General features: G+C 44.3%; 5 protein-coding genes across 8 annotated transcripts; 3 read left to right on the forward strand and 2 right to left on the reverse strand.

The window, feature by feature from the left end:
* Window positions 1-149: 149 nt before the first annotated feature.
* On the reverse strand, window positions 150-2,919 carry Kin17 (kin17 DNA and RNA binding protein). Its single transcript, XM_076826091.1, has 3 exons — window positions 2,560-2,919; window positions 1,952-2,368; window positions 150-1,868 (listed from the first exon to the last, which is right to left on the reverse strand). The coding sequence occupies exons 2-3, from the start codon at window positions 2,355-2,357 to the stop codon at window positions 1,105-1,107; spliced, it is 1,170 nt and encodes a 389-aa protein (XP_076682206.1). The 5' UTR covers window positions 2,358-2,368; window positions 2,560-2,919; the 3' UTR covers window positions 150-1,104.
* A 621-nt stretch (window positions 2,920-3,540) lies between these two features.
* LOC143376273 (regulator of MON1-CCZ1 complex-like) lies at window positions 3,541-7,119 on the reverse strand. Its single transcript, XM_076826402.1, has 11 exons — window positions 6,798-7,119; window positions 6,410-6,715; window positions 6,158-6,332; window positions 5,925-6,084; window positions 5,743-5,848; window positions 5,518-5,674; window positions 5,368-5,431; window positions 5,037-5,256; window positions 4,781-4,953; window positions 4,426-4,701; window positions 3,541-4,351 (listed from the first exon to the last, which is right to left on the reverse strand). Exons 1-11 carry the CDS (start codon window positions 6,915-6,917, stop codon window positions 4,090-4,092), a joined length of 2,019 nt encoding a protein of 672 aa, XP_076682517.1. The 5' UTR covers window positions 6,918-7,119; the 3' UTR covers window positions 3,541-4,089.
* Window positions 7,120-11,212: 4,093 nt separating this feature from the next.
* On the forward strand, window positions 11,213-16,799 carry LOC143376149 (inactive ubiquitin carboxyl-terminal hydrolase MINDY-4B). 3 transcript variants are annotated; one of them, XM_076826067.1, is made up of 11 exons: window positions 11,213-11,479; window positions 11,568-11,782; window positions 14,032-14,117; window positions 14,192-14,409; window positions 14,534-14,759; window positions 15,004-15,069; window positions 15,362-15,432; window positions 15,708-15,858; window positions 15,935-16,134; window positions 16,259-16,411; window positions 16,629-16,799. In XM_076826067.1, the coding sequence occupies exons 2-11, from the start codon at window positions 11,647-11,649 to the stop codon at window positions 16,672-16,674; spliced, it is 1,353 nt and encodes a 450-aa protein (XP_076682182.1). In that variant the 5' UTR covers window positions 11,213-11,479; window positions 11,568-11,646; the 3' UTR covers window positions 16,675-16,799. The 3 variants fall into 3 exon arrangements, with proteins under 3 accessions (XP_076682182.1, XP_076682181.1, XP_076682183.1); XM_076826066.1 differs by having other exon boundaries at window positions 11,213-11,782; XM_076826068.1 differs by lacking the exons at window positions 11,213-11,479; window positions 11,568-11,782 and adding an exon at window positions 13,209-13,941.
* A 2,295-nt stretch (window positions 16,800-19,094) lies between these two features.
* Cad96cb (protocadherin Fat 4-like Cad96Ca) lies at window positions 19,095-24,275 on the forward strand. Of its 2 annotated transcripts, XM_076826083.1 has the most exons (18): window positions 19,095-19,246; window positions 20,110-20,396; window positions 20,673-20,765; window positions 20,861-20,968; window positions 21,045-21,146; window positions 21,205-21,330; window positions 21,408-21,602; window positions 21,673-21,760; window positions 21,830-21,939; window positions 21,990-22,136; window positions 22,219-22,333; window positions 22,393-22,462; window positions 22,532-22,642; window positions 22,728-22,901; window positions 22,970-23,307; window positions 23,384-23,685; window positions 23,930-24,058; window positions 24,098-24,275. In XM_076826083.1, exons 1-17 carry the CDS (start codon window positions 19,180-19,182, stop codon window positions 24,017-24,019), a joined length of 2,523 nt encoding a protein of 840 aa, XP_076682198.1. In that variant the 5' UTR covers window positions 19,095-19,179; the 3' UTR covers window positions 24,020-24,058; window positions 24,098-24,275. The 2 variants fall into 2 exon arrangements, with proteins under 2 accessions (XP_076682198.1, XP_076682197.1); XM_076826082.1 differs by having other exon boundaries at window positions 23,930-24,275.
* Window positions 24,276-25,481: 1,206 nt separating this feature from the next.
* On the forward strand, window positions 25,482-26,883 carry LOC143376587 (uncharacterized). Its single transcript, XM_076827068.1, has 5 exons — window positions 25,482-25,503; window positions 25,552-25,785; window positions 26,097-26,201; window positions 26,260-26,551; window positions 26,669-26,883. Exons 1-5 carry the CDS (start codon window positions 25,482-25,484, stop codon window positions 26,823-26,825), a joined length of 810 nt encoding a protein of 269 aa, XP_076683183.1. The 3' UTR covers window positions 26,826-26,883.
* Window positions 26,884-27,020: the final 137 nt, after the last annotated feature.

The following is a 27,020-nucleotide window of genomic DNA, read 5'->3' on the forward strand; positions in this document are numbered from 1 at the left end:
GTGGCGCATCCTCGGTTCAGCAGTCCTCTAAATACCTGTACATACATAATATTCTGCATATACGCGTAACATTAATGTGCCGAAATAAAAGTTAGACACCGAATATGATTAAACTTTTATTCGTCTATCTACTTGATAAAGAATAGACATAACTCTTACAATTTATTTATTTGAAAAGATTCGTCTGTACATAAACAGAATATATACACAAGTACACGTTTGCAAACGTTCACATTGTCAATTTTGTACACAGGTGCCAGGATATATTTTACAACTTACGTGTAGCTTACTTAAAATTAAACATTTTTACATACTGGTTAGTACGGATTAAAATACACAAGGTGTTGACATTATATTGCATATATTTACGAGATACAAATTTGAATATTTCGACAATGATCGCACGTTACAATCACAAACATAATGGGAAGAATTTATTAAATGTTCGCATGTTCTCAGCGATGCCAGAATCGCGGGACGCGGGACAAATGCTTACCCCCACTATGACCTACCGTCGTCCTCCACTGCTCGTAGGTAAGAGCTTGTGCATAGTGCGAGGGGAAGAAAGTGGTGGACGACGGTGGGTCATAGCAGGGTGTAAGCATTTGTACCGCGTCTCAGGATTCTGGCATCACTGCATGTTCTGCTTTGTAATGTACTAACCAGAAAATGCTTGCGAATAATGGTACAGTAGAACGTAAATTATCCGAACCGTCGATTATTCGAACCAGTGCTGCATCATCGCTATCCCCATCACATTAAGTCATTTCGATTACACTAGTTTAGAAAATCCAATAAATTATTTTTGATCCAGACTCTACTATGAAATTTTTATGTAAGGTGGTCCCCTAAACTCAAAAATCGACATGAGACGAAATCCTATGGATACGTTTTTGAGATATCGCCCGATGAATATTTTGGTAATTTTTTAAGAAGACGACCCGACGTTATTGGCCATAACATTTTTGTAAACTAGTGTTATTCGAACAATTGGAATTTTCGAACCATCTCGGTCCCAAGCAGTTCGGATAATTGACGCTCTGCTGTACCTTATTACGATATGTGTAGAAAAACACACAGTTCATAGATACCACGTTTCGACGATCATGTCACATATTTACACACTTGTTCGTATAGTAGCTTTTTCACAACAGTGCCGTCCCTTTTAAGCTCCACGTCGATACTATAATTTTCTATATGGAGCTTGTGCACTACTCCGTTCATGCCTTTATGCCTTCCCCACAGAATCACCACTTCTTTTCCAATCGCAGGAATGACTGTCTCCAAATATTCTTCATCTATTTTTATAACATGACCCTCCACCGCTTCGGGCGACTTCAATTTTACCTTTCCCACAAACCTCGAGTTCTCGACAGACTGAACTACCCCCTTGGCTTTGTAATATTTCTCCCCGAGGCTCTTTGTGACTACCTTCACCGTTAATCCTTCCCTGAGCCAACCTTCTTCGTTGTCATCCTCGTCATATTTGAACTTTCGTTTTTCTACTTTTTTCCTCGCTCTATACTCTTCGTTCGACTCCTCGGATTTTATATCAGACATCGTAGAAACTGCTTCGTCGTAGGTAAAGTCTTTATCCTTTCTTTCTTGTTTTATAAGATTCGGAAGTAGCTTGGGTTTCTTATTAATTTTCATATCGATAACCAGAGGTGTATCATTTTCAGGACGGACCAGTGGCTCTTTAGTAGCTTCTACAGGCCCGCTGCATTCTTGTTGACCCTTCTCGACCTGTTTCTCTATGAATTCCATCATTCTTTCCTCGTCGTCTTTATCCATTTTCTGCTTCTTGGCTTTCTTCTCCTGGGTAGCCAATGTTTCCGGATCTCTATCGATATATGTTACATACCAGCCTAAGAAAAGACAAAAGCATTGTGTTGAAAGTAACACAAGGGGGGTTCTATAGTTTTTTAGAAACTGCAAATAGACAAATTACCTTTCTCCGTTTCATCGACCACGCACTGTCCAGTACGCCCCAGCCATTTAACGAATCCAGTCAATGTCACCCAAATTGTAGCATTCATATGTACATGCCCTCTGTCTGATATATATTCCTGGTAAACGCGATTAGCGGGCACGCGTCTGGTACCAAACTGTCTCTTCAATAAATTCAAGTAGCCGTGAGAGAATTCCTTAGAGAATTGATCCATGTATCGACTCGCATTGTCTGCAAACAGCAACAGCTGCCGATGATGAGACTCCGACATCGTGTGACACTTGAACCCATTCTCGTCCCTGCATTGTTTCTGGCACATTTGACAGTACCATCTCAGCTTTTGCAAGCCCTTGGCTTTGATCTTGTTGGCAATATATTTTGGTGTTCCCGCTTCGTGCTTACCCATTGCTTAACTCACTGCGAAAGAGAAGATCGATTGGTAAGATTCCTAATTCTTTGACTGATTAATCGACCAAACTATATTTTATATAGACTCTGTTCTGTGGCGAGTGCTATTTTCTATGTTTATAACGTCCACGTAGCGGCTCGGGATTTGTAATGTAGTATTATTAAAAAACTGTACAACGCGAGTATATAATTCAACACACCGTAATGACTTTGTAAGATCAAAATTTCACTGGCTTTCCGCTACACACCACTAACCTATCCCGAACTATCTACGAATTATTAATTCGCAGTTTAATACAAATTTAATCCAATTCGCAGTTTATTACAACTAATTTCTTTGGAGAAAATCCATGATTCGCTAAATAACGGAAGCGTGTACCGCACTGACAGATCCACATTCTTTTACCATCATTTACTATGTGTATAGCAAAAAGAGGTCTGAGTTATCGGAAATATCGGAAAGCGTGGTAGTCGAAGGTTAATATCAAAAGACCCAATTGGAAAAGCGCGCGCGCGCGCGCGCAAGTTATTGTGGAATATCGACAATTTATTAATGATTTCTCAACTTTCCGCCATCAGTGATATCCACTGTAAGAGTGTAGGAGCGTTGCGTGATCACGCGAATGTAGCTGAATGTAGCTACGGAAATGTATACAATCGATATGTGAATTAGGAGCGAAGTTTAAAAGCAGACGCCTGCGTGTGATCAAGGAGAATATTGTTAAGGATATTTCCATAGTTTATTAATTCTTTATTTAAGTGTACGAATACTTTCTGCGCGTCCATTTTTGCACGTTTATCTGTTTTTGTTAATACCTTTTAAATGTTAAGGGGAATAAAATTTTCTTTATACAAATTCTATTCTACAAACATCGAAGAATACATATTAATCATTCTTTTCCGTTAAAATGTATTACTGACATGGATATACGAAATTTTACTTTAAATTGGTCGTTGTACGAATACTTTTTACACTGACTGTACATTAAAAAGCTTCGTAACAGAATAACATTACGTCGAAAGGAGACGGAGGACTGTTTGAGGCATGTTTAAAATAGTGCATTAACGCAAAGATTTTTAAAAACAACTCCACGTATTAAATAATAATACTCTTTTATCACATAGCTGCATTTTATTCAATCAAGTGAAATGCAATACAATGAAATGTTACAAATGTAGTTGGATAATTCGGGTGAAGCAGTATCTTGTACAATTTTCATATCGATAACACAGTTTTGGTGGTGACACAAAGTCCCATAAGGTGATAGGTCTGTCCTATGCTCGCAGGTAGGTGCTGAAAACGGCTCCTTGTGCAGCCCTGCTATACTTGATCGATGGTACATACCCCCTCGAGTCGCCTTACCGTTTGAGGTTCGCGTGCAATCACAGACCAGGTGATAGGTCTATCCTGTACCTCGTCTGTGGTGCAATGCTATCGATTGCTATCGATGCAAGATAGAATATGATTATGACACGGTTAAGCGGATGGAATTAAAATTAAATAGAGCGAGATTTAAATTTACATGTTTTTTCTTCCTCGAGAAGCTGGACTCTACCCCAGCAGGAAAAAGAGGGAATAAATTCCAAGCTGTTTAGTGCTCGTTATGCTTGGACCTGTATTATAAATTCTAAGCGTATTTAATCGACATTTACAATTGTTTGTCGCTGCTCCGCGTTAAGATAAAATCCAGTTGCATTCTCTCGTGGTAAACGAGAGGCGACGAAAAGCTTCAGGTCGAGATCGTAGCTACGTTGGAATTTGTATCCGAATTGCATCCATTGTCTGTTCCGTGGAATAAAGATTTGAAATGTTGAACATAGAGTTGACAGTGTTCCCCTTTCGTGAACGCCGTTGTGTTGTGCAGCCGTAGATTACGCTGTTCGAAGAACCTGAACACCGAATGGAACAACGTTGAATCCTCGGCTGCTTTTGCAGCTTCTAGGAATTTCCTGGCGGATACTTGATCCATCATCCCGACGGAACGGACGTATCTGAAAACGTACACGTACGATACATGTATATGGATGAGCACCACTTACATACATATCTGTTTGCAACCATTTACCGTAAGGCTGGCAGAATATGCCCCTTCGATAGGAGGACCTCGATGATCTCCTCGTGAGCGTTTCCCAATCGTTTCAGCATATCCAAGGCGAGCTGATGGGCAGCTGGATAGAGGTTTTCCAAAGAAAGTAACAGACACGCCAGAGGTTTCGAATCCGTCACCACGTGGTACTGTAGCAATTGATGAAGCTGATAATACGCTTTACGCTGTACCAATGTCGTGATGATTAATTCGTGTAAGTAATGTTGCACGGGTATCTCATGCTCCGCTAATGACCTAAGATAATTAATACCTTCCTGAACAATAATGTTCCACGAATTGATCTGATTGTAAGCCGCAGTCGAGAGATACCTACCTGATATATTCCAGGAGAACCCATACGATCATCTTGGGTTCGATGGTGTTCTCGGGGAATTTTGATAATATATAATTATACATCTCGCTTTGGTCAAGCAGCAACTTGTATTTGTAATTGTTCTCCGTTGTCGCGTCGACGTTCTTTACGTTGTTCTGTGAAGGGGTTCCCATCTGAATGACGGAAAGAACATTTGTCCAAGTCAACTGGCAAAGATAATAAGAAAGGAACGCAGGTACATTCGATTATATAATACCTGACTTTGTATTTCGCCCTCCAAGTAATTTCTATACACTGAATTGAGTTTGTCGAATATAGTTGGCATGTTCATTAAACTAACAGGCAACTGCATCATGAAGCCTCGCAACACCTCGATTAGAACGTGCTTGGCGTTCGAGCGTTGCATTAGAAACTCGACCAACAGCACTTTGTCCGTCATCAGTTTCACCAAAGCTTCCAACTTTAGTTCAACGTACCTAATCCACAAATTTTATTTGGTCAACATTTTTCTGCCTTCTTAAATTTCCATTCTTTCGATTAATATACCTCATGCGTACGATTTCCAAGGTTTTCATGGACCTACCTACCATAGGCAACCCAACTTTACATCAATCACTATGTTTGGCTGAAAAACAACCCAATTTGGCGAATCTACGGAATGTCGAGTTAAGGATATGCGTATAAGGAAAAGAGTAAAATTAATCGTTCTTTCCATAAACCATAAACATAAAGGATACATAGTTGGCAAGGCTGATGCGTCGTGTGCTCTGACAAACTTGCACCTGGTACCTTTAGACTGTACGGTTTGATCGGTTTTGCTGTTGTCACATTGGTATGATGCATTACTGTCCCGTCACTCACGCCCGGTAACATGATGTCAAAGATCATCGAGGTCTGAAATATGACGGTGGAAAGGAAAGTAAGTAGTAGGTTGCAGCGTGCAAACTCTTTTCTTTACCTACTTTCGAAGCTTGGTGATGAACGATAATCAGATTATCCACCACGTTAATGGCAAATCTGCCACTGACGTCGAGCTTCAGAATGTGGCTTCTCTTGATCGTTGTCATCCTATTGAAAAAGACAGGCAGAACGTGTACAGGCAGCTGTAGAAGCATTGCATTGACTAGTACAGCTAGAGGCATACTTATGAACGGTATACACGTATACGGAAGCAGTTCCCGTCGAACGGCTGGCGCCTGGTTGATGGCGTAGCAAGATGATACACGGAGTTCCATACAGGACTGCTAAAGCTACGTCTCTTTCGGAAACTGCAAGTTTGCCAGATTTTGTTGAACCAGGTTCCACTGAAGCAATTTCATCGTTAACCGATCTGTGTAATAACAAGCCAAGCGATAACTGCTAAACATTCAGGCTTACTTTCAAATTTTGTTAGTTTGTGAAGATTCCCCGGCGTCACTTGCAATGCCTGCATTTGATTCCCTAGCGTCCCTGACGACAGTAATACCAAATGACTTTGAGGGCAATACACGAACCAATGTACGCCCAAGCTTAAACATTTCAGAGCTCTGACGCTTCTCTTCTCTGGATTTACCTGAAACAATGAAACCAGCTATCGAGTAGATTTCGAGCAAGCTAAGGCTTTAAGAAGGTAATCATTCAAACTCGCACTTGAAGTAACTCGACTCCGTAATCAGTGACAAGTAATACATCATTTCCATGTGTCCAAACAAATTCCAATATAGTAGAATTTTTGCCTTTACATGGTTGCGAATATTCGATATTATCTAATCCAGTGATAGGAGAATAGTTGACAAATTCGACAGACGTGTTGGTACGTTGTATCGCTAGTATATTCATATCAGGAGAGAATTTGATGGAAATCACAGGACCCTTGTCCTCCATTTGGAAGCTTATGTCTCGATTAGGACCTTTAACTAGCACACCCGCGACACCCCCCGATCGAACAGCAAATACCTAGATAGAAGCAACATTTACATAAATAATTAAAATATACGGAGATTAACATTCAGATACTAGGATATATCAATTTACTAACCTGTTGCTTCGAGACGTCGAAAAAGACATTCGTGAGGCAACTGACCGACTCAAATTTCATCGGATTTCCGGACAATTCCAAGTAATGATCATCGTTTGCGTCTTTGTTGACAGATGCCATTTCAAGCAATTTTACCCTCGTATATAAATAGCTTTGATTACAAACTGTCGCGTACTTTTACAGCTGCAATTGTTATTAACACCGAGTGCTGCACACTCGGGACTCGCTATTCCAATATTCCACACAATTCCACAATTAAAGGTAGGGAATGCTGTATAATCATATCGAGCATCAGTTTGTTTATTTATATGCGGGCAAGTATAAATTTCTTTCGTTCCTTTATTCATATGTGATGGGATTAATATAAATAACCACTTCTCAACATAAAACCTAGTTCTTACTATTAAAGTCCCTATTCCTAACAATATGCAATCGGAGATTTCAAGTTGGTCTGCTGTAGATCCGACTGATCATGCAACCATTTTTAGCAATAAAATCGAGTATTTATTCATTATTGTGTGTAAAAAAACATCTTAAACATTTATTCGATAGTGGCGAATGATGTGAACTAAAGTGGGCGTTAAAACACGCCCAGTTGCCCCGGTTTTGAGGATGTACAGTTGTAAAACATACGGGATGTACTTTAAGTAATTCAGTACATTCAGTAAAGACTGGCGTTGGCACGCTTTTAGCAATAAATAAACAGCTTTATCGCTAATTACGGATGCATAACGATTGACAGCAACGGTACAACAATGGGACCTAGGTCTTCGGGTTGCAAATGAATAACTTTCGACGCTCAAAACCAGCGGGGCCATACAATGTTGCGCACTAAGCAGTGACGAATCTGCAGTTCTGCAATTCTAACCCAGATCTTTGGCCCCAACAATGATATAATTCGGATCATAATTAAGGAAATTACGCGAAAAATGTGTTTGCAGAATTGAAGACCCGTTTCGTTAAAAATAACCTATATACAATCGTACGAAAAGGCATACATTGACTGCATCACACTTTTACTGTGGCATATGCATACAAGCATGTATCCAGCTAACGCTTCAGTTTTGCTATGAATCCACGTTGGCAGCCCTCCTGAGTAGGCGCTACATATTTCGTGTCTACTACCTCAACTAAATTTGTCACGTGACTTGCTCTGTATTATCGTCAATATGGCGGAACTCGTATTTGGGAATGCAGTCACGTTTTTCGTACTTATATGAGCAGATTTTCGGCTGGGTGAAGGTTCATTCGAAAGAGGAAGGTTCGATGCACCATACTTGGATTCTGCGAGTGTATTTTCTTGATTTTTGCGCGCTGCATTGAACCTTCCTCTTTCGAAAGAGCCCTCACCCAGCCCAAAATCTGCTCATATGCTTAAGGACGAAAAACGTAATTTCCCAAACCCATGTTTCGGGCCAGATTATGTCGGTATACAGATCGCTGCATTACTCGCGCACTACTCCCTTAACTTACACGGAAGTGTAAGAAATTATCACTCGAAAGAAGCGTGAGTATGAATAGCTTTTTAGGATGTTTGTATATTACGCTAGCTACATCTTTTCTACGTATTTTAAGCGCAACCGGGCCCCCAAATTCTAAAAAATGAAGGAATTACAGTAAAAAATGTACGAGCCTGCACATGAGATCGGATAACGGTTGTCCAACTTTAAACGCGATTTCCGAGAAACATAAAATCTCGAAAACCACTCGAACGATTTGAATGAAAATTTACAGGGAGCTGCAGGAAACTATTCCCCTCCATGTGTTGGGAGCACATTTTCAATACAAATTCTGAAAAAAAAAATAAAAAATATTTTTCCTACAAAAAAGAGGAAAAAATCAGAAACATCAACATAAAAATTGTATTAATTTGTTTAAGAAAATTTTGCCTCCTGCACAAGATGGATACTGTCTTACAGATTATAAAAATGCCTTTACTTTGTGTTTTAGGTAATTCACCTGTCCGGAACATTTATATTTAATCCTTTTTTTCCCTATAAATATATTTAAAAAATTTCTTTTTGCGCATTAAAGTCAACGAAATGACGCTTGAAAAGTAAAAGAAAAATTATCTCTATATTCATTTATTACTTCAGAATGTGCGTTTGAAGAAGGGCCTGATTTTGGTCTGTTGAGGGTAACCTACCCTCTTAAGCAGCAACGACACAGAGAAGGGGAGTATCGAATATGTACTTACATTAACAACTAATGATTCGGAAGCAGAGTATAGAGAAAAGTGAGAAGTGGTTGCTAAAAGAATTACAACTGCTGCCTGTGACCCCGTATTTGCAAACACCCTCGCTAATGCCACGCAACGGATAGATTGAAACTTTTCCACCCGCTAATCGATCCGTTATGCCCGCCAATTTCTAACATGCTCGTATAGAAACGTGTAAATCTGGTCGATCGTTAAGTATTAGTAGGTAAGCAAACACTCGTAGTTGCACGTAATCTCATGTAACTTCGCGTTCCTGGTACTACGCCATCTCGGCTCCAAGTTCAATTTCACATTGCGCTCTGGCAATGTGAAATACATATATCAGGCGCTATGTGCAGTCGGAGGATCTCGAGTACTTGGTTGATGCACGTACTTGGGCATGCATGCAAGCACGCATATGTTCGAAGGCCGAATATGGACTATGGAGCATCTATTTCGACCAGGCCGGGCAGGCGGGCGCGAACTTGAACTTAACCAACCCGACGTAATCTTGATAGCAGCGGCATGGTAGTCGGGAAATTGGTAATTATGGTCGAGAGCGATAAGATACTTGCTGCAACAGTCTGCCTGCTGCAAGTTCGTAACGACTCACCTAGCTGGGATTACATAGGTATTTGATAAACAGATTGCGAGTCTATGATATCTGTTCCTGCTACCAAGGTTTACCCGCGAAGGCTCTTCTCTGAACCTATAAGTTTAATACTAATTAACGTCTGCCGCGAAATATCAAGCATACTCTCTACAATGGCTGTTGCCGCTTGGCAATTTCTAATATGCTTTAATACTAGAATGTTGTTTAATTTAAGATACTTGCAATTAATCATGAAAATGAGACCAAAAGCAAATGCAAGTGTACCTATATACGTACGTATCTTAATACGTAAGATGTGCGATAAAATAGTTGAAAGGATCATGTGTTGAATTGGTTGATATTTTTACTAATACAACCGTACATGACCCACGGCATCATTTCCGATCAAGTATCTATTTCGATCGAACGAAAATGGCACGAAACGCGTGCAAAGATCGGCATTCGCGATAAAGTCGCGAGATAGCACACGTGCAACATGTAAATGTTGCCCTATGCAGACGAGGGCGTACGTGTGCGTGTGCGCAAGGATAAAAGCGTTATCCGACTTGGAGAATAGCAGTGAGCTTGTTACAATCTTACCAAGTGACTACGCTTACATACGATACTTGAATTATTTCCACGGCATTTTTAATCTGTCACAGCTTTAGAATTCACGCTTACCTACCTCAGCCCCTAGAATGCTTCCATTTCGTAAGAAAATATTTACTTACATATGTAACGAGTATTCCCTGAAAATGGGTGCCGACCCGACACTGCCGAGCAGGCCCTAAACTTCTAAAGTTTAAGCCCTATCGAAATTTTCTGCAAATAATATTAAAAGAGCATTCGAGTTTCAACTTTCTACAATTACTGTATATGTCCTATGACCTATATCTATAATTTTTTCATGCTTCCACTACGCCACGCCATAGAACGCATATACCGATTACCTAAAAAATGCTTTTTGAGAATAATAAGAACCATAAAAGCTACTAGGGTGTTTCATATTACAGGGTTAAAATTAAAATATTACATTTCTTTTGTTACTTTGCTCATGCTCTGATTCCTATTAATATAAAAAGAATATCTGACAATTTTTAGGCAGATCGAGTAATAATAAGTTTCCTGAAAATTTGCAACCGAAATTCGCAAAAATATCGAAGATCTAGACATCAGAAGTGAAGTAAGTATGCTCTTTGGTGACAGAGACGTAACAGCATTAACCTTTAGGGTTGAAAATAAATAAAGAAATACACGTTTCTTTTAGTCTTCATAAATAAGCAATGTTCGAGATACATTTAAATTTTCAAAATTGAAATCTTGTCTGGATCTACAACTTTCGTTTAACATATTTTTTTATGTAATCAATAACTTGAAGGATATTATATAAAATCGACTTTTTGAGCTGTTAAATAATTATTTAAATGTTGAAGGGCACAGGAGCAGCACCAATTTTTTGTTTTGTTACTATTTGGAACTATTCTGTAGGATGCCCCGTAGAAAATGTTGAAAAAAAATTTGACCCACCCTGGTAGATATACATATACCCGACGAGCGAGAGAATACTTTTTCCAACGACTCGATCGCGGATTCGCGGAGGCGCGATGTCGGGATAGAATTGGCCTCGGCTCCGGTTGCTCGAGTCTTGCACCTACATACGTGCACAGGTAGTACTCTATATGCACCTACATACGTGTATGTATCCACAGGCAGGTGGGACGGGTAGCTCGTGCGCGGCGCGATGAACCGACTCGGCCGAAAGCTGCCGGAATTATTAACTCCTGTCAGTCTGGGCGGCTCGATGCGGCAACGAGCACTTGATTGCCTCTTCTTCTCATTAAAACGCACCCGCTAAGTAGCATCGATCTGCCTCGTCCAAGATCGCGCACCGCGGTGAGAGAGGCCACTGAAAAGTTGTGTTTCGCGAGTCCCTATTTCCGAGGAAGATAGACTCCCATGGGCGAGACTCGATTTTAATCAGTCGCTCCTGCCGTGGACACTGCTTTGCAAATCGTGCTCGAGCGTCTATAGTCTATAGGGATTCGAAAGTTTTAATAGACATGGAGGAAGTGGAGGAAATCGAGGAGGGCAGCAGCGTAGATTCGTGCTCCAAGTTGCCGTCTTCGGGGACCGCGCGCGGCAAGAGACACTGCGTGGAAATGAAGACGGAGAAGCCTGTGTATCTTCGACAGAAAGGTAAGCACGCGCAAACACGCGTTTCATTCTCTTCCGATGTTGCGCCAAGTGCCCTCGATTTAAAATTTCTAATCGATCCGCCGAGAATCGCGGGTAGGTAAGCGCGCGTAGAATCTCGGAGAGGACGGATCAGATCGATTTCCATCGCAGCGGGGAAGGTGAATTCGTGAATTAAACCGCGTTATATCGGCGGACATAATCGACGGAATGCAGATGCCTGTTCCGACGCGAATTCGTAATTCGATAGACTCGATTGCACGCGAGCACGCGAGCACGCGAGCACGCGATTCCTCAAGCATCGTACTGGAGACGTGTGCCAGAGAAAACGCCTTCCATCGCGACCGTTATCCTGCGATTGTAAGAGTGTGAGCGAAACGAATAACCACGTGTTACTCACCCCGTTAACGCGCGTCTGTGTCTTGTTTTTTCCTTATTAAATACGGTACAACGGTGTCTGGAACGCGTCTGAATATCTATATACCTACCTGCATAAATAGGGATGGGATCAAGTTCGATACGCAGGTGCCAACATGAAAGTTTCACTTTATGGGATTCGAATACTATTGATAAGAGGCGAGGCGTTTCATTCCATCGATACTTGCAAATCAAGTATAGATACTAGGGCGGACGAAAGAAAGTTTACAAGTTTTAAAATCGCATAACTTTCTCAAAATTGGTCCAAACGACATGGTTTCTTTTTTTTAAAGAAGCTAGAAGGATTAGTTTGCGAAATTACGTGTTTCGTCGTTTTATTAAAGGTCGTTTTTTAAACTTCACTATATGCCTAGAATTTCCTGAATATCGGTTAACGTTGCTCTGAGCTATAAACGCTTAAAGATCGCAGAATAAGGTCGAAACTTTCTTTCGTCCGCTACTGTATTTCGTCGAGATTCGAGTCTACATAAAAGTATTGTTTTTCTATTTCCAACTACATATGTACTCGTATCCAAGTATATTTTATTGGCGATTGTAATGGGGTTGATATTTTCAATTGCAACCTCTAAAGCATCTTTTGAGCTAGAAGATTATTTGACCAATAGATTTTCTACTTGAACAGGTACCGAAACAATTTCCTCGGGCGGTAAAAAAGAACCGTAAAGATTTACACGTGCCTATTTTTCCAACGCCCGTGTCACGCGAAGCTGCCCGTGCCGCGCGGAGCACGGTAATCGTTCACATGCGGAGAGACAGTAAAACGGTAAACGAGACGAAGGAAACACTGGAGGATGCACGCTTAAATCATAATAGATCTGAAATTTCAATTGTCCTACGCTCTGGATCGAAAATGCGCGGCCGCGCGGGTAATTTTATTGTCAAGTCAAGACCGCACGAAGCCTTTGCTCGGGGACTTGGTATCGAACGCACTACAAACATCGTTGCCTCCCTTAAAACAAAATTGCAATATAGATGCTCCGTGCGTACGAGGAATGCCTCGACCTTTTAATATGTATGTGGAATGGGCTCCAGTGCTCAGCCGTACCTTATCGCCTCGCCCGCGCCACTTGTTCAACTCGATAAATGAAAAATCCCGGAACAGTGGTTTCTAAGCGTCAAGTGTAAAAAAAAGTATCCCGAAGAAATGAGTAAGCTGTTGCTTGCGGAGCTGTCCTCCAAGATGCTGCGCAATGCACGTCCGGTGTAAGTAGGTAGAAATGTGGCAGGGCGGCCAGCAATCGGGACACGCACGATCGGTTTCGCTCGCGTGGCCTGAGACATGGTACGGTGTGACAGACGGACGTTATTGGGGCATGTCTGGTGTCTATCCTCCTGGCGGAGTGTCTTTGGGCACACGAATTGACGCGTTTCGTGCACCGTCGACTTTCACGGACGTCTCTCGAGATATCAGCGCAGATAAGCGGTCTGGGTATAAAGGGACTGGGCACCCGGGCACGGATCCCAATTGATAGTCGATAGCCTGGTGCGACCCAGTGAGTGTGCCACTGTCCAAGAAACAGGATGGCAAACTGACAGTCCACTCGCGACCGTGTCCTCCAACGCTCCAGAGCCTAACGACAACAGTAATAATAAGTTTGGCCGATAACATCCATGTACCTATTAGGAGAATTGTCGTAGACAGTCGAAGCTTGGAAAGATGTTGCTGTCCGCCAGAGCGGCCTGGTGCGCTGCCCTGATGGGAGAGCCCGATCAGCTGTACCCAGGTGGAGGACGTCGTCGGTGGTCGAGGAGTTACGGGGTGGGTATCATTGCTGGGGTTGGCGTTAACCCGTCGGCGCGTGTCTTTGTTTCAGAGAAAATTATATACCCGAGGAACACGAGGACCTTGACGAAGACGGCGGTGATTGGGGGTAAACCGATCGAGGAGGCGACGTGCATGGTAATTAACACCGAGTAATTGTAAGCTTCCACTTGCGGTGCAGAGTGATGTGACTGTAATTACTGTTCCTCTAGGCTCTGAGGACCTTGTTATTCGGAAGCTGCGCTAGTCCACCGAGGCCAGAATGGGCCCGAACGGGACTGACCCTGAGACCCTATGGTCAGAATCTGGCGTTTGGGCTGAGAGCACCGAGAAACACGACCAGAGGCCTAGTCACCGCTGTGCAGGCCATCATGCTGAAACATTTCTTGTTCAAGTGCAACAGACAGGAGGTGCATACTAGCCCAGAAAGGTACATGTCCTTGTGTTACTTTGATTCTCATTGTCAGTAGCGCGTACATACGCATACGTATGTACTTATCGCTTGCCCTATTGATCAATGATTTTTTTAACTCTTGTGGTTCTGCCTTCTGTAGCCTGCTGAAGCCATCCTACGACAGACAAATCCATGTCCTGGCAGCCGCGATAGCCGAAATCATTTGGCGATGTGCCGGCGGATTTGTCGTGCAGAGTACTGGTTGCTCGCCAAATCAAAGTGTCGCCGGAAATGCGAACATGCCGACGGCCGTGGTGGCTTTGCCACAGGAGGCACCCTACTTGCAGCATAGCGTGCAGTATTTCCAAGACGGATTAACGGAGACCGTACGTGCGCGCACTGCTACGACTACCAAATTGGAGCATTTCGTGTCTGATGTATTAATCGAGAATCAAACTTGTCGGAGGCTCGATGATGAGAGATTAACGGGACCCCTAGAGCATGTCAATGTATCTCTCGGAACTCTGATTAATTATCGAGACTCCACTGGCAATGAGTGTCTAGAATACAAAAAAAAAAAAAAAAAAAATATGTGGTAAATGTAAACTGTAAAGGGTAATTTGTTTGCAGTTGCACTTGTTCGAGTTCGATTCTCTGGAGGACCTTGAAATATTTGTGAAAAGATACTTGTATCTGGTGAGTTTGGAATAGAGCAGTGATACAATTGCCAACCTGTGGATCGCCAATAATGTTTTCTGGGAGTTCGCGGCATTCGATTACTCGCATATGGTTACATTGCTATATTATTCTATTAACGATGCGACGCTGACTTTTCGTAGATGAAAAAAAGGAGATTTTCACCTTGTTGAATCCTTGTTATTTGAATTATTATAAAAGGGGGTCGCGACTAAAAAAATGTTGGGAAACACTGGAATAGAGGAAGCGGGTGTCCTGCGTCTAATAAGAATTTATTTCAATGGCGGCTTAGTTTCAAGACGAGGGTGGCCCTGGTGCTAATCTGCTGCTGTACAGCGCCATGCTCTCGAGGGGCCTTTCGAAGTAAGTACCTATGTATCTAATAAATCGACGCAATTTTCCTGGCAATAGAACAGAAAGGCCTTGCAAAGATCATGAATTAAAATTACACAGAAATGTAAAAAGGAAGCCAGGAACCCGGTTTCACTATCCAACTCGGTTTACCTACCAATCTACACAGGTTTCAACATTCCTTCGACTCTGACCCTTTCGAACCAAGTACTTTCACGCTACGTATTCCTTTGAATACATATTGTCTCAAGTCCAAGGAAAATTCCCTTCTGCTCCCATGAATCTAGAGTGCAAGCTGATCTGGAAGACCCAAAAGCATCGATATTAAGCGGCTGTCCCGAAGAAGGACCCACCAGCGTTCTGATGCTATCGTTAACTGGTCGTGCCTCACCTCACCTTCACAATGGGGTGCAGCACGTGGGGGATGAAGAGACCTACGTGAGTGTTTCCCTCGTGTTCCTTCCCTTCTCCAGCCTTGGCTCCAGCCTCAACAATGGTTATTACAAAATTCAAGGCTGTGGCACAATGGGGCGTCCTCGTGAGAAGCGAGATTGGATTCCTGGTGCACGAGGGCGACGGGGAAATGGGCAAACAACCAGGCTCTCGGCTGAAAACACCCAGTCTGCCAATTTGGGTGACTCTGTGCCATGGCCACCACGGTGTCCTCTTCAACACGAACAGAGAATTGCTTCGAAATTACCATGCTGAACGACGGTAAGTACATACGTACATATATCCTGTCATACTTTCACACAATCTTCGATTCAGTTATATTAAATTCGATTCTTAGGGTTTTCAAGTACCACGTAGGTAGATACTGTTTTATTTATTCCATTAGTTTCGAGGTGCAGTATTTCACCTGCGGCGGGAGCCACGCTGTTTTAACCGTGGACACCAGGTCGAATTCAGGAATTAATTCGGGATTCGAAGGTACTGGCAAGGAGTACACAGACATCGCTGCCACTCCATTGGAGAAGCTTATTCGTTCCAAGTAAGTATCATTGTATAGGGAGTTAAACAACTGATATTCACTGTTTTCGCAAATGATCGGTGGAGATTTGTAAAGAGAAAACGGCATGGATCGCTAAGATCGCTTCATCCATGCCAAAAAATGGATTCTTTTTTTTTCTTTAGAAAACCGCGTGTTTGCAACGTATGGTTCTTTTTTTATGTAAAAAAGAAAAATGAGCTCCCTTTCTGCCTTTCAGGTGGCAAGACGCTTGCATACAGTGGAACGGAACTCCCTTGATGTGAACGCGATATCTACTTCTGTTTCCAGAAATTCACGATATTCTCGATGTACCTTTGTATTGTACCGTGCAATGATCCCGTAGCGCCATACGTAACTTTGTAAAACTTTATGTGAAAATTAAAAGCGTTTCGATCAACACCAGCTTGAAATCCAGCCCATGGAATGATTCCGCGCAAGGTGAGAGGTCTCCTTGGAACGGGATTCGAAAAAATTCGATAAAAGCGGGTCGATAGCGTTCGACAAACATCTCTCGACACGCGATCGCATCGAACGTGACGCGTCTGAGCTCTACGTATATAGAGTTGATCCTTGTCTTCTACTTACCTATACATATGTAGAAGAACCTCGTGAATCCCCTGAGAACCTCGTTTCACTCTTACAACTCTTATAACTCTTACAAGGCTTTGCGCCGCTAGAAAGCTGAGTCTACTAATCTAAAACAGGAAACAAAGCGATACCTACCCATTTAAGGGGCTCTTCCGGTCTAGAGCCCGTAAAAATAGCAAGTGAGCTTTAGGAATTAATTAAAGGAAAACTACTGCGTATAATTAATAATGAGACTGTTTGCATTGAATTAAGGATGTCTTAAACTATAGAAATAAATTTTTCGTTTTAATAATTAATCATTGCAGACGGAAGGGCAAAAATTGAAATCACTTTTCCTCTATATTTTTAGCGTCCTTTCAACGCCTTTAAAATTATAAATGTTGAATTTTGTTTAAATTAGACTGGTCTATCCACGAGCCAGAAGTATATTCTTGAAAATAAAAAAGTTAAAATAATTTTTGGAGATACTGGTTCCGCGAATTCACGTGGATCGTGTCGCTTCGCTGCCTCTATCGTTGCCCCGAAACTTGGCAAACAGTTTCGCATACTCGAGGATAGGTACCTACGAAAGAGGTGGCACATCCCACGGTTCATGATGCCCCAATGGCTGGCGGACACTGTGAATTTCCTGGAATTTCGGGGTTTCGCGTGGCACGGGGAAAGAGTTGCACGTGCATTGTACGGGACACCGTACCCGTGAAAACTTTCCTCCCAACGAAAGTAAACACCTGTTCGAAGCAGGGCCAGGAAGGCGCCGTGGCGGTTGGCCGTCGATTCCCCTCCATCCTAACAATGGGGAACCACCGATTCTTGCCGAGTGCCGCTCCGGCGAGCTCTTTGCTCGCCTGCGTTTCGTAGTAGCGATACCTACCGGTCGAAAGCGGACAGGTGCGTTTTCAGTGCTCCTCCATCGCTGGGGCGCGAAAAAACGGAGCAACAGAAAAGCGCGATCGATCGTCGAGTAATCGCGTAATAAATAAGGATACCTACGCAGTTTGCGCGATGGAAATGGTGATGGTGAAAAGGGGGGCGGAAGCTGAGGGATGCTGACTCGAGTGGTTCGTGGCCAGTGAAAGGTGATGGTTTCGGGCGAATAGGATTGCTGGTGGAAATTGGTGTAACTTGTGCGCAAAGAAGAGGGCACTGCTTCGAGTGTTGGAGCAATAGGCATCGAGCTCTCCTTTGTGGTAAGTGTACTTAGGTATTCTAGCGAATCTAGCGTACTCGGGCATGCCCTCGATTGGGGTGGCCTCGAAAGGACATGGGTACCAGTGGTCACAAGTCAAAGGTCCTTTCCTCTCGTTCTATCGCACTTGCGGGAAATTGCATCGAGTCGCTTCTTGAACGCGAAGGCTCCGGACTTTACGCCGGTTGCCCATGGCAGTGCGTTTCAGTTTACGGTCCCGTGGATTTCAGGAGTATCGTGCCCCACATAACCGCCGTATCCGGCTCGTGCATCCCGCATAAATCACCTCCGGAGCTCTGGGCCCTGCCAGCAATCCTTTTTCCTCGGATTATTTCCGCTTACTCTCGCGGCAATTGCTTTTACCGCTTTGTTCCAGCCGATAGAAAACGTAATTGGCAAGTTTAACGAGGATACGGTGATTAACCGCGGACTCTAGAGCGGCGAGGATAGTGGGTAGTGGGACTAGTGCCAATCCGATATTTCCAGAGCAACGTTTACCTATAAGTATGCAGGTAAACGTTACTCCGTAGGAAGATTCTCTAGCTGACAAACTTTGTACTTAGAATTGAACTTCACTTTGCGCAGACTATTGCTTTGTATAGGTAAGCATTTGAAATAACCTACTGGACCAGCTACTTCGAATCTTATCACCCTTCCTCAGTTTCGGACGCTCACAATAGACAAGCTACCTATCGCTCTCGCCACCCCGCCCATGATATCCCGATGTCGTTCCACGTATCTAGGTTTCACGTAATAAAGTAGTTTCTTCGCATGCTTTCTAACCACGCGTTATGTTCGTCCGTTTTTCGACCCGTCACTCCGTGATCCCCAACACCGGCTCGAGCAAATGTTTGCTCTTGCTCTTGCCGCCGAAGGCTCGCTGGCACGCCACACCAGAACAGCAACCCTTCGCTGACGGACACATGAGTCTCCCGCCCAATTTGCAGATGCATCGGCCGTCGATCGGACCGGTGAAGGATGTCCTTGGGTCGCCATGAGACACAACGTTCTGAGGATCCTGTCCATCCTGTGCTGCACGGTGCACCTGCACACCGGCCAACGTGAGTCTTTCCAGTTTTCTCACGCCCCCTCTAACCCCTGCTTCGCGACCTTAATCGCCCCTTTCTTCCTCTTCGTCACACGGTTGATCGCGTGCGAACGGCTACGCGCATACCTATCGCGAAAATCCTTTTCAAGTTGCCCGTTTCCCAGATAACTACTCGTTATTTGGCCTCGCGGATACGCAGGAACGGGCATTTACTTGTTCGCGAAAATAATTTCGAGCATTTCGAACGTCTGTTGCGGAAAAGTGTTGAGCTGCCAGGGGAGGAGAAGATTACGATTACGAAAGGCAACGGCGCGGCGGAACATTGCATCGTCGATATGCGCCGTAGGTTGGCAACGGGCGGAACTCCGCTCCAAGGGAGCGCGCACGTCTAGCTCTCGTGCAGGCGCTCCTGTTAAATCGCTTGTACGTGTGCACGTAGATTCGTGTACACTGTAAGTACGTATACTTGGGACGCATCAACGAATTGCGCGCAAACACTTTTACTCCGTGTTTATTACCGGACTTGTCGAATTTTAAATAACGAAGGATTTAATTTTAAAGGGATTGGGTATCTGTATCATCTCTTCCGCGCGTAAACGTATTTAGTTTAAAAAAAAAGAGAAAAAAGAAGGCACACCGTACGGCGTACGCGGAGCCCCTCTAGACAGGAAGACGAGCAGCGAACCGGTTCTTAAAGTCCCCGGAAACCCGAAAACCACATGGCTCGCGTGAACGCGGTATCTTGATCCGAATGAAAGGAACACGATCGCTCGCGACGCGAGAAAGCTAAAGAAATGCAACGTACGAATTTCGTGGTTATTTTCTTTTCTATAGCCCGCAATGATTGATGTTGTATTATCCCAATTTACCGCCCAGTGATCCGTGACGCGCGATGTTTCCTGGAGAACGGTGCCACCGCCGCGCACCTCTTCGTCAGCGAAGATCTGCCGGTCGGTGATACCGTGGGTGTTTTGGGGGTGCTCGGGGACCCCGGACCGCAAGGAGACATCGAGCTCAGGTTGCAGGAACTCGACAGCCCCGTCGCGTTCTCGGCCTACTCCAACAACTTGACTCTGATCAGACCCCTGGACAAAGAGGGCGTCGACGGACCCGCGAGCGTCTACGTGAACGTTATTTGCGAGAGGAAGCACACCCTGGACCCCGTAAGTTAACGATACCATTGCGGCGCGGTGTACTAGTTTTAGTTGATTCTTTAGTAGGTACGTATCATGTTCTAATGATAATCTACCGCAGCCCCTCGCCTTTACTTCGATCACTGCTTCACTTATCCCCTTCGCTTGTAGCTACTGCGTTAATAATATCTAATATAAAGGTCCGCGTTAGACTGGTTAGAGATTTACGCGGTAACAATAACGCGGAGCACCTTGACAATAGAAATGTTCCTAGAGAAAAGGAATTTGCCACATCTTTCGTTCAAGGGATTCGTGATACCGGTCAACATACGCGTGACCGACGCCAACGACAACGTGCCGCAATTTGTGAACGCACCTTACGTGCTCAACATCTCGGAGGTAGGAAGTTTGCCTAACCCAGACCAAGTATGACGATGTACGTACACTTGCTTTTAATTTTTTAACGATTACGGTGTGCCTCGGTTTGCGAGCAGGTCACAGTGGTTGGCACCAGGGTGCTTCAAGGGGTACGAGCTGCGGATGCTGATCAGCCGGGACCTTTCTCCACCGTACAGTACGCCGTCCTACCAGGACCGCATTCGGTAGTATGATCCTCTCTGTTACCATGCATTTCTGCGAGCTTGCGCGTTACGTAGAACGCTCTGTTTATGAACGCAGGACTATTTCGTGTTCGTGAACGCTTTGGAGGGTACTCTGGTTCTAAGGAAGCCACTGGACTACGAAGCTCTGTCCAACTTTTCGGTCGACATCCGTGCGCAGGTGATTGATTGGTGAAAATCATGATCGTTGGCCCGATAAAATCCTTTCTGATTCTCAGGACCAAGGTAACCCGCCAAAGTCATCGACCACCAGCCTCCGCGTGAACGTCATCGACGCGGACGATCAGAATCCTGCCTTCCAGAGCGACGAGTACAAAGTCGTCATCCCTCGACAGATAAACACGGTGGGAGTGGAGTGATTACCTACGTAATTTAAACTTTAGACTAAAAGGACCGGGTGTTTGTTTCTTTTTCTTTTTAGAAAAGGGTATTGAAAGTGGATCCAGCGCCGATAAAGGCGGTAGATCAAGACCTGGGGATCAATGCTCCGGTTAAATACACCATTCAGGGTGGAATCCTGCCGTTCCTCGTTCTGAATCCCGAAACTGCCGAGGTGGCCATCGCGCGACCCCTTTACGAACACGAACTCCAATCTCCAGCCACGATTGTTGTCAAGGCGAGTTCCCCTGCTCTTTTTTCCCCGTGTTATCTGCTCGCTTCCTACTCTAGCTTCTTTCTTCTCTCAGGCTACGCAAGTGGACAATCCAGACAAATATGCGCTATCAACGATAGTCGTTTCTCGAGAGAGCGATTGGAACATGGAGCCCACCGCTGGTAAGCAAGTACATACTCCAATCTCTGATCCAAATGAATTCTAACCAATCGCTTTACTCTATCGATTAGGCGGAAGACTGCCCGTGAAATTCATAAGAAGGGACCACCAAACGAGCATTCCAGAGAACACCCCGCCGGGAAGCGTTTTGTTAACGGCGGCAGTGAATAAAATTGATTCTGTGAGTACGAAGTAGAATCGAATGTTTTTGTCGAGAGAAATTGCTTTTAGAATTTAAGGTTCTGGCTGGTTGGAGCGGTCGAAGATCTGGAGAGGTTCTCCATCACTAATTCCGGCGAGCTGATCCTGAAAGGAACTTTGGATTACGAGAGGAGGATCCAGCACAGCTTCTTCGTCCGCGTCACTGACGGCCATCATGTACGTTACTACGTTTATTCGAATTGTGATTCGGCGGGAGTTAAGTTTAGATTCAGGTTCAGGAAGGAACGCGATATTTCAGAACGACACCTCGCGAGTGAATGTGACTGTCGAGGACGTGAACGAATGGGAACCCCGGTTTCGACATCCCAGATACGAATTTCACGCTGCAACCTTGAAGGAGGGATCCATCGTCGGTAAGCATTTGAGCAGTACCCGAAAGTAGAAAGATAGTTTGAACGAGTTGAACTTTCAGGGAAATTGGAGGCAGCTGATGGAGACAGGGACGACAAAGTGAGCTTGTCGCTGAGGGGACCAGATGCAAGGTATGGCACATCCAGGCCCGTACTACTTGGTAAAGTCTTGGTGGTTTGATCCTTTAATAACTCTGACAGGTCGTTCGAGATACGCGAGAGCGGAGAGTTGGTACTCGGATCTCTGTCGACCATCAATGGATCCTTGGCACGGTTAGTGGCTGTAGCTTCCGACTCGGGTCGTCCCCCCAGGTACATGCTCGTCGATCTTAAATAGGTAGTTGTAAATTGTTGTTCCATGCACTGCGTCGAATCATGTAAATCCTCGGTTTCAAAGGTCTAGCATGATACCGGTGATCGTGCACATACCGAATAGCGGCTCTCTACCAATCGCCGCGAGAGCTGCGCCAGCTTGGTTGGGCAGCAGTGTACTCCTGGTTGCAGTGTTCGGCGCGGTATTGGGTCTCCTTGGAGTTATTATACTCGCTTTAATTTTGTACATATATAAACAGTAAGTAACACCGATGATCCGAAACGGGTTTGCGTTCTTCTAAAACTTAGTTTCGTATCCTGTTACAGTAAGAGGCCAAAGACCAGCGGGTCTGTGAGCTCCGTGGGGACAGGTTACCGTGAAAAGTCACCGGTTCCCTCCGCCCTGAGTCCGACTCCTCAAGTACTCGGCGCGAACCTGCTTCAAGATGCGCTGGATGCGCCGCGCAGAGGACCTCGCCCCGAACGTGCGCACAGCATCGACGAGAACGACGAGAACGACGAGAACGACGAGGACGATCGGGTCGATCGAGAAGAGATAGTCGACGACAGCAACGATGGCCAAGTTCCACGCAGCAATAACGAAGTCGAAGACGCGGAGAATCCTGTTTTTGGGGCGAGCAACTCCTACAGCGCCACGATTAAAAGTAATTCTCGTTCGTATCGAGTAGCATGCCGTGGTCTTGTTCTTCTATCCATCGCTCATCATTTATCGAACGCCAGGCCTATCATCGGTCAGGCAGCTGCCTGTTTCCGCGAGGCACAAGGTAGCTCCAGCAGCTTCGAATCCGCCAGGCTTATCAGCAACGGCGAACATCCCCAATATCGGAGGGCTGGTTCAAAATATGAACGACCTCAGCGCCACGACTAATCTGAACGCCGCGGCCGGCTCCCGCCACTCTTCCAATTACTCGGCAGGTCCTCCGGATTCCCTGATGCCTGCCTGGCCAGTTTCCTCCGTGTCGCAGAGAGTTAAGAAGCTGTCCTGGGACGACGACGACGACGACGACGACGACGACGACAGGGTAATGCCCGATACCAAATCAATCAGCTGTGTCTTTAAGGGGTTACATTTCGTACGAACTGATTCCATACCAGTCCCTTCGTATTTGCGGTACCAAAAATATCGCAGAGTATATAGACCTTGTATAGTCTAGTAGTCGTTTTTTTTTTGTTTTTTTTTTTATTAACACACTTGTTAAGATGAAAACTATTCTCCGAGCTATGTAAAAGGTGAATCCCTCGAACTTGGAGCCTCTTATCTTTCAGACGGTGGACAGTGTCGAGGTGGCTGCCGAAACGAGGTCCAGGAACAGCCAAACAGGCACTGATCGACTCAATCTCACGGTGTACTTTTAATTACCGCCGAGAACTACTACTTAAAGACTGAAGGGGAAGGTTGTTCCACGGAGCCGACGCGACGCGATAAGTGACGAGTGACGGCACACCAATCCAGCAAGCAATTCATAACATTGCCAGATTCTACATAAATTTAAACACGATGTACATACGAAATGTATAGTTGATTGTATCAGCCGTGGACGATTTGCGATATCTGTTCCATTAAAGACGCGCAAAGGAGAGAAACGAGAGAAACTTCGATCCTTTTAATCAGAGATGGGCAAGAAATTATTTGAAATAAAAAATTCAGTTCGAGACAATTTTATTCGAGACTCGTGAATTACTTGAATCATGACTTTGGCGAGCCTCGAGACCCTCGAGAGAGCTGAGCGACATTATATCGATTACACCAATGGCTTCCTTGCATTCGCCCAATTAAATGGACAGAAAATAATTGAAATCGAACTACTTTTATCGAAACGGGGCTTTCAATTCTGCAAATAAGTTTGATGTGTAATATCGTTAATAATTATAGTCGAAATCATGTCAGGTTTGGTATCATTTTTGTCGGGAAAACACAAGGAAACGAAATGTATAAAGAAGAAAATTGGCCCCTAGACGCGTAAGAATCGAAAGAGTGGAGGAGACGGAATGAGTTTAAGGCCCTATCTAACGTCGCGAAGACCACGAGGTACTTACACGGGGATATATGAGTTCTTCGTACGCACTTTGTCGCGGCGAGCAACAAAAGTTTCTGGTCTCTTCTCGACCAAGTTGCCAAGAAGACGAAGTTGCGCCCCGCGCGCGGAGAGAACCGTGTCAGTGGGACGATCTTGAAGAAATCTCGCGTCACCTGCGATTCCACTTTTTTTCAAGCGATCCAAAACGCCTCGCATTTGTTGGGTTTAGGAGATTATAATAAGCACGTAGGTATACATTGGATAGAAGTAGATGGTAAAAGTATAAGACGAAAACAGGGTGGAAAAGAAAGAGGAGCTTATTGTTCGATCTCGGGACCCCTTTGACTCGAACTCGTTCTGATAAGCGCCGGTAGGTATATGTATGTATAAGTAGTAATCGCGAAGAAGGACGGCGTGTCAGTCGAGTCCGTCGATGAAAGTGACTCATTTTCCTCGAGGAGGAGAGAAAGTGTCCCGTGGACGCCTGTGCGATCGAATCTCCAGTCGACGAATAGTCTTGTGTCGTTCACGAACGGAAACGGATGGGCCAGGTGAGTAGCGTGGAAACGAGGAATCGGCCTTGCTTTACGAATATTATGTAAGTCAACCCACGACACTGTGATTCGTTCGGAAGCAAGGACTTTCAAGTTTGTTTGTTTCTTTGTGCCGCGCCGCGCCGCGCCATACCTTTATACTTTCTTAAAGAAAGTTGCAGGCAACGCGCTTGGAAGAAAATAACTATGTATAAAAATAAAGGGTCAATTTGCTCCTGTCTTCTGCTGGCTTTACTGTACATATGCATGGAATGCGTGGTTTCTGATGGTAAGCGGCAACAAATGAATTTGTAACGACGAATCGTTGGCACGAGAGCTAACGAGACGGTTGAAACGTTACCAGGCGATGCGGCATTGTCCAATGTGTCCCTGTCCACCATAGAGTCCCAGGGGCCGTGGAGCGAGATTTTCGAGAACTGGATAGTTTCCGATTCGAAATCATTGAGGACCTCCAAGGTAATGAAACTGGGGGACAAAATGTTGACAGTTTCGAGCAAAATCTCCACGACGAACAAGAGGGAGGTGACTGAGACTGATCTCTATCTACTTGGTAAATCTCTTTCCTATACACATATAATACCTACAGCAATTTCTAACAACTCTACTTGGGGTACTTGGAGTTTATGTTGTAGCTGCGATAAACGTGTTTATATCGGAGCAACGAGCAGATCGACGCTCTTATAGTTTCTTTCGAAGCGTCGGAATCTTGAAAGATATTCTAAAACTCCAAGTTTCGGGAATTTAAAAATTAGCTTCCAACCCACCCCTGGTAATAACGTACCTAGAATTTATTATAGCAGTAACCGCTGTTGAATGTTGATTGTGTTCCATTAATTTACCAATCGTCGTGTATTCTTCTAGGCGCGATAGAAAAGCTTGTCTACCGAGTAGACTTTCTAGAGAATCGCCTTCGAAGGGCAGAGGAGCTCTTGTACTACGTGATTTCCGGGAATATTAGCAAAAAAGGTGAAGTTAAGTACCTTCCCTAACGCGACGTAACGTAACGAAATTTTGTCTCTTTCAGAGTCTTGTCCCGAGAATTACACAAAGATAGGGCAAAATTGCTATCACTTCAGCAACCGCGACTTCAACTGGAAGTCTTCTGCCAGTCTCTGTCGCGGCATGGGTGGCCATTTGGTCGAGTTCGAGACGAACGACGAGAAACGGGACGTACTGGCCAGTTTGCAGACGAATTCCAAGCTGAGGGGTAAAAACTTCTGGACGGGAGGATTGAATCCGGGTCTGTTGTGGATTTGGGCCAGCAGCGCGAAGCCAGTTTATCAGAACACCAGGCAAACTGTCCCTGGCGACGGCAGGTGAATATGTATTTCTTTCCTTTCTTAAAGATAGGAAAGGATAGGGAGATGGTAGATTTTCTCTTCTTTAAATGCCTAACGTTCATGATCCATGTAATTCTCTGCATTGCATTCCAGGTGCTTAAAGTTGTCGTACAATTCAACGTCCAGGCTGTACTCTTATCAAAGCGATGATTGCGGGGCGAGGCACAGATACGCGTGTAAATTAACGGTGGACGAGTCAGTGAATCAGATTGATAAAACAGCGCGGATGTTAATCAGCGGACAACGATAAACCGATGAATAGTTTAATATGTATAATTGTATTTATTGTATCTTGCAAGTTTGGAATATTTATGGGAATACATATTTTAGGAACCTTTCATTTTACAGTAATACTTTGATGTAATACAATGCTCGGAATGATTGGAGGAAATAGAAATATGTATACAAGCATTTCATAAAGATACGTATTTAGTTATTCTGACAT

This window comes from Andrena cerasifolii, chromosome 14 (genome assembly GCF_050908995.1).
Source record: "Andrena cerasifolii isolate SP2316 chromosome 14, iyAndCera1_principal, whole genome shotgun sequence".
Classification (NCBI taxonomy): Eukaryota; Metazoa; Arthropoda; class Insecta; order Hymenoptera; family Andrenidae; genus Andrena; species Andrena cerasifolii.

Bases quoted from the DNA above. Each gene is read 5' to 3' on its own strand.
- Cad96cb (XM_076826082.1), top strand. From the start codon at position 19,180: ATGAGACACAACGTTCTGAGGATCCTGTCCATCCTGTGCTGCACGGTG. The intron at 21,603-21,672 runs GCGAGTTCCCCT...TTCTTCTCTCAG, and splicing joins CAGCCACGATTGTTGTCAAG to GCTACGCAAGTGGACAATCC. The intron at 22,137-22,218 runs GTACGTTACTAC...GCGATATTTCAG, and splicing joins GCGTCACTGACGGCCATCAT to AACGACACCTCGCGAGTGAA.
- Kin17 (XM_076826091.1), bottom strand. From the start codon at position 2,357: ATGGGTAAGCACGAAGCGGGAACACCAAAATATATTGCCAACAAGATC. The intron at 1,869-1,951 runs GTAATTTGTCTA...GTCTTTTCTTAG, and splicing joins GGTCGATGAAACGGAGAAAG to GCTGGTATGTAACATATATC.
- LOC143376149 (XM_076826066.1), top strand. From the start codon at position 11,647: ATGGAGGAAGTGGAGGAAATCGAGGAGGGCAGCAGCGTAGATTCGTGC. The intron at 14,118-14,191 runs GTAATTAACACC...CTGTTCCTCTAG, and splicing joins TCGAGGAGGCGACGTGCATG to GCTCTGAGGACCTTGTTATT. The intron at 15,859-15,934 runs GTGAGTGTTTCC...ACAAAATTCAAG, and splicing joins TGGGGGATGAAGAGACCTAC to GCTGTGGCACAATGGGGCGT.
- LOC143376587 (XM_076827068.1), top strand. From the start codon at position 25,482: ATGGAATGCGTGGTTTCTGATG. The intron at 25,786-26,096 runs GTAAATCTCTTT...GTATTCTTCTAG, and splicing joins GACTGATCTCTATCTACTTG to GCGCGATAGAAAAGCTTGTC. The intron at 26,202-26,259 runs GTGAAGTTAAGT...TGTCTCTTTCAG, and splicing joins CGGGAATATTAGCAAAAAAG to AGTCTTGTCCCGAGAATTAC.
- LOC143376273 (XM_076826402.1), bottom strand. From the start codon at position 6,917: ATGGCATCTGTCAACAAAGACGCAAACGATGATCATTACTTGGAATTG. The intron at 5,257-5,367 runs GTAGGTAGGTCC...TTTGTGGATTAG, and splicing joins GTAAAGTTGGGTTGCCTATG to GTACGTTGAACTAAAGTTGG. The intron at 4,702-4,780 runs GTAGGTATCTCT...TAATTATCTTAG, and splicing joins GTTCTCCTGGAATATATCAG to GTCATTAGCGGAGCATGAGA.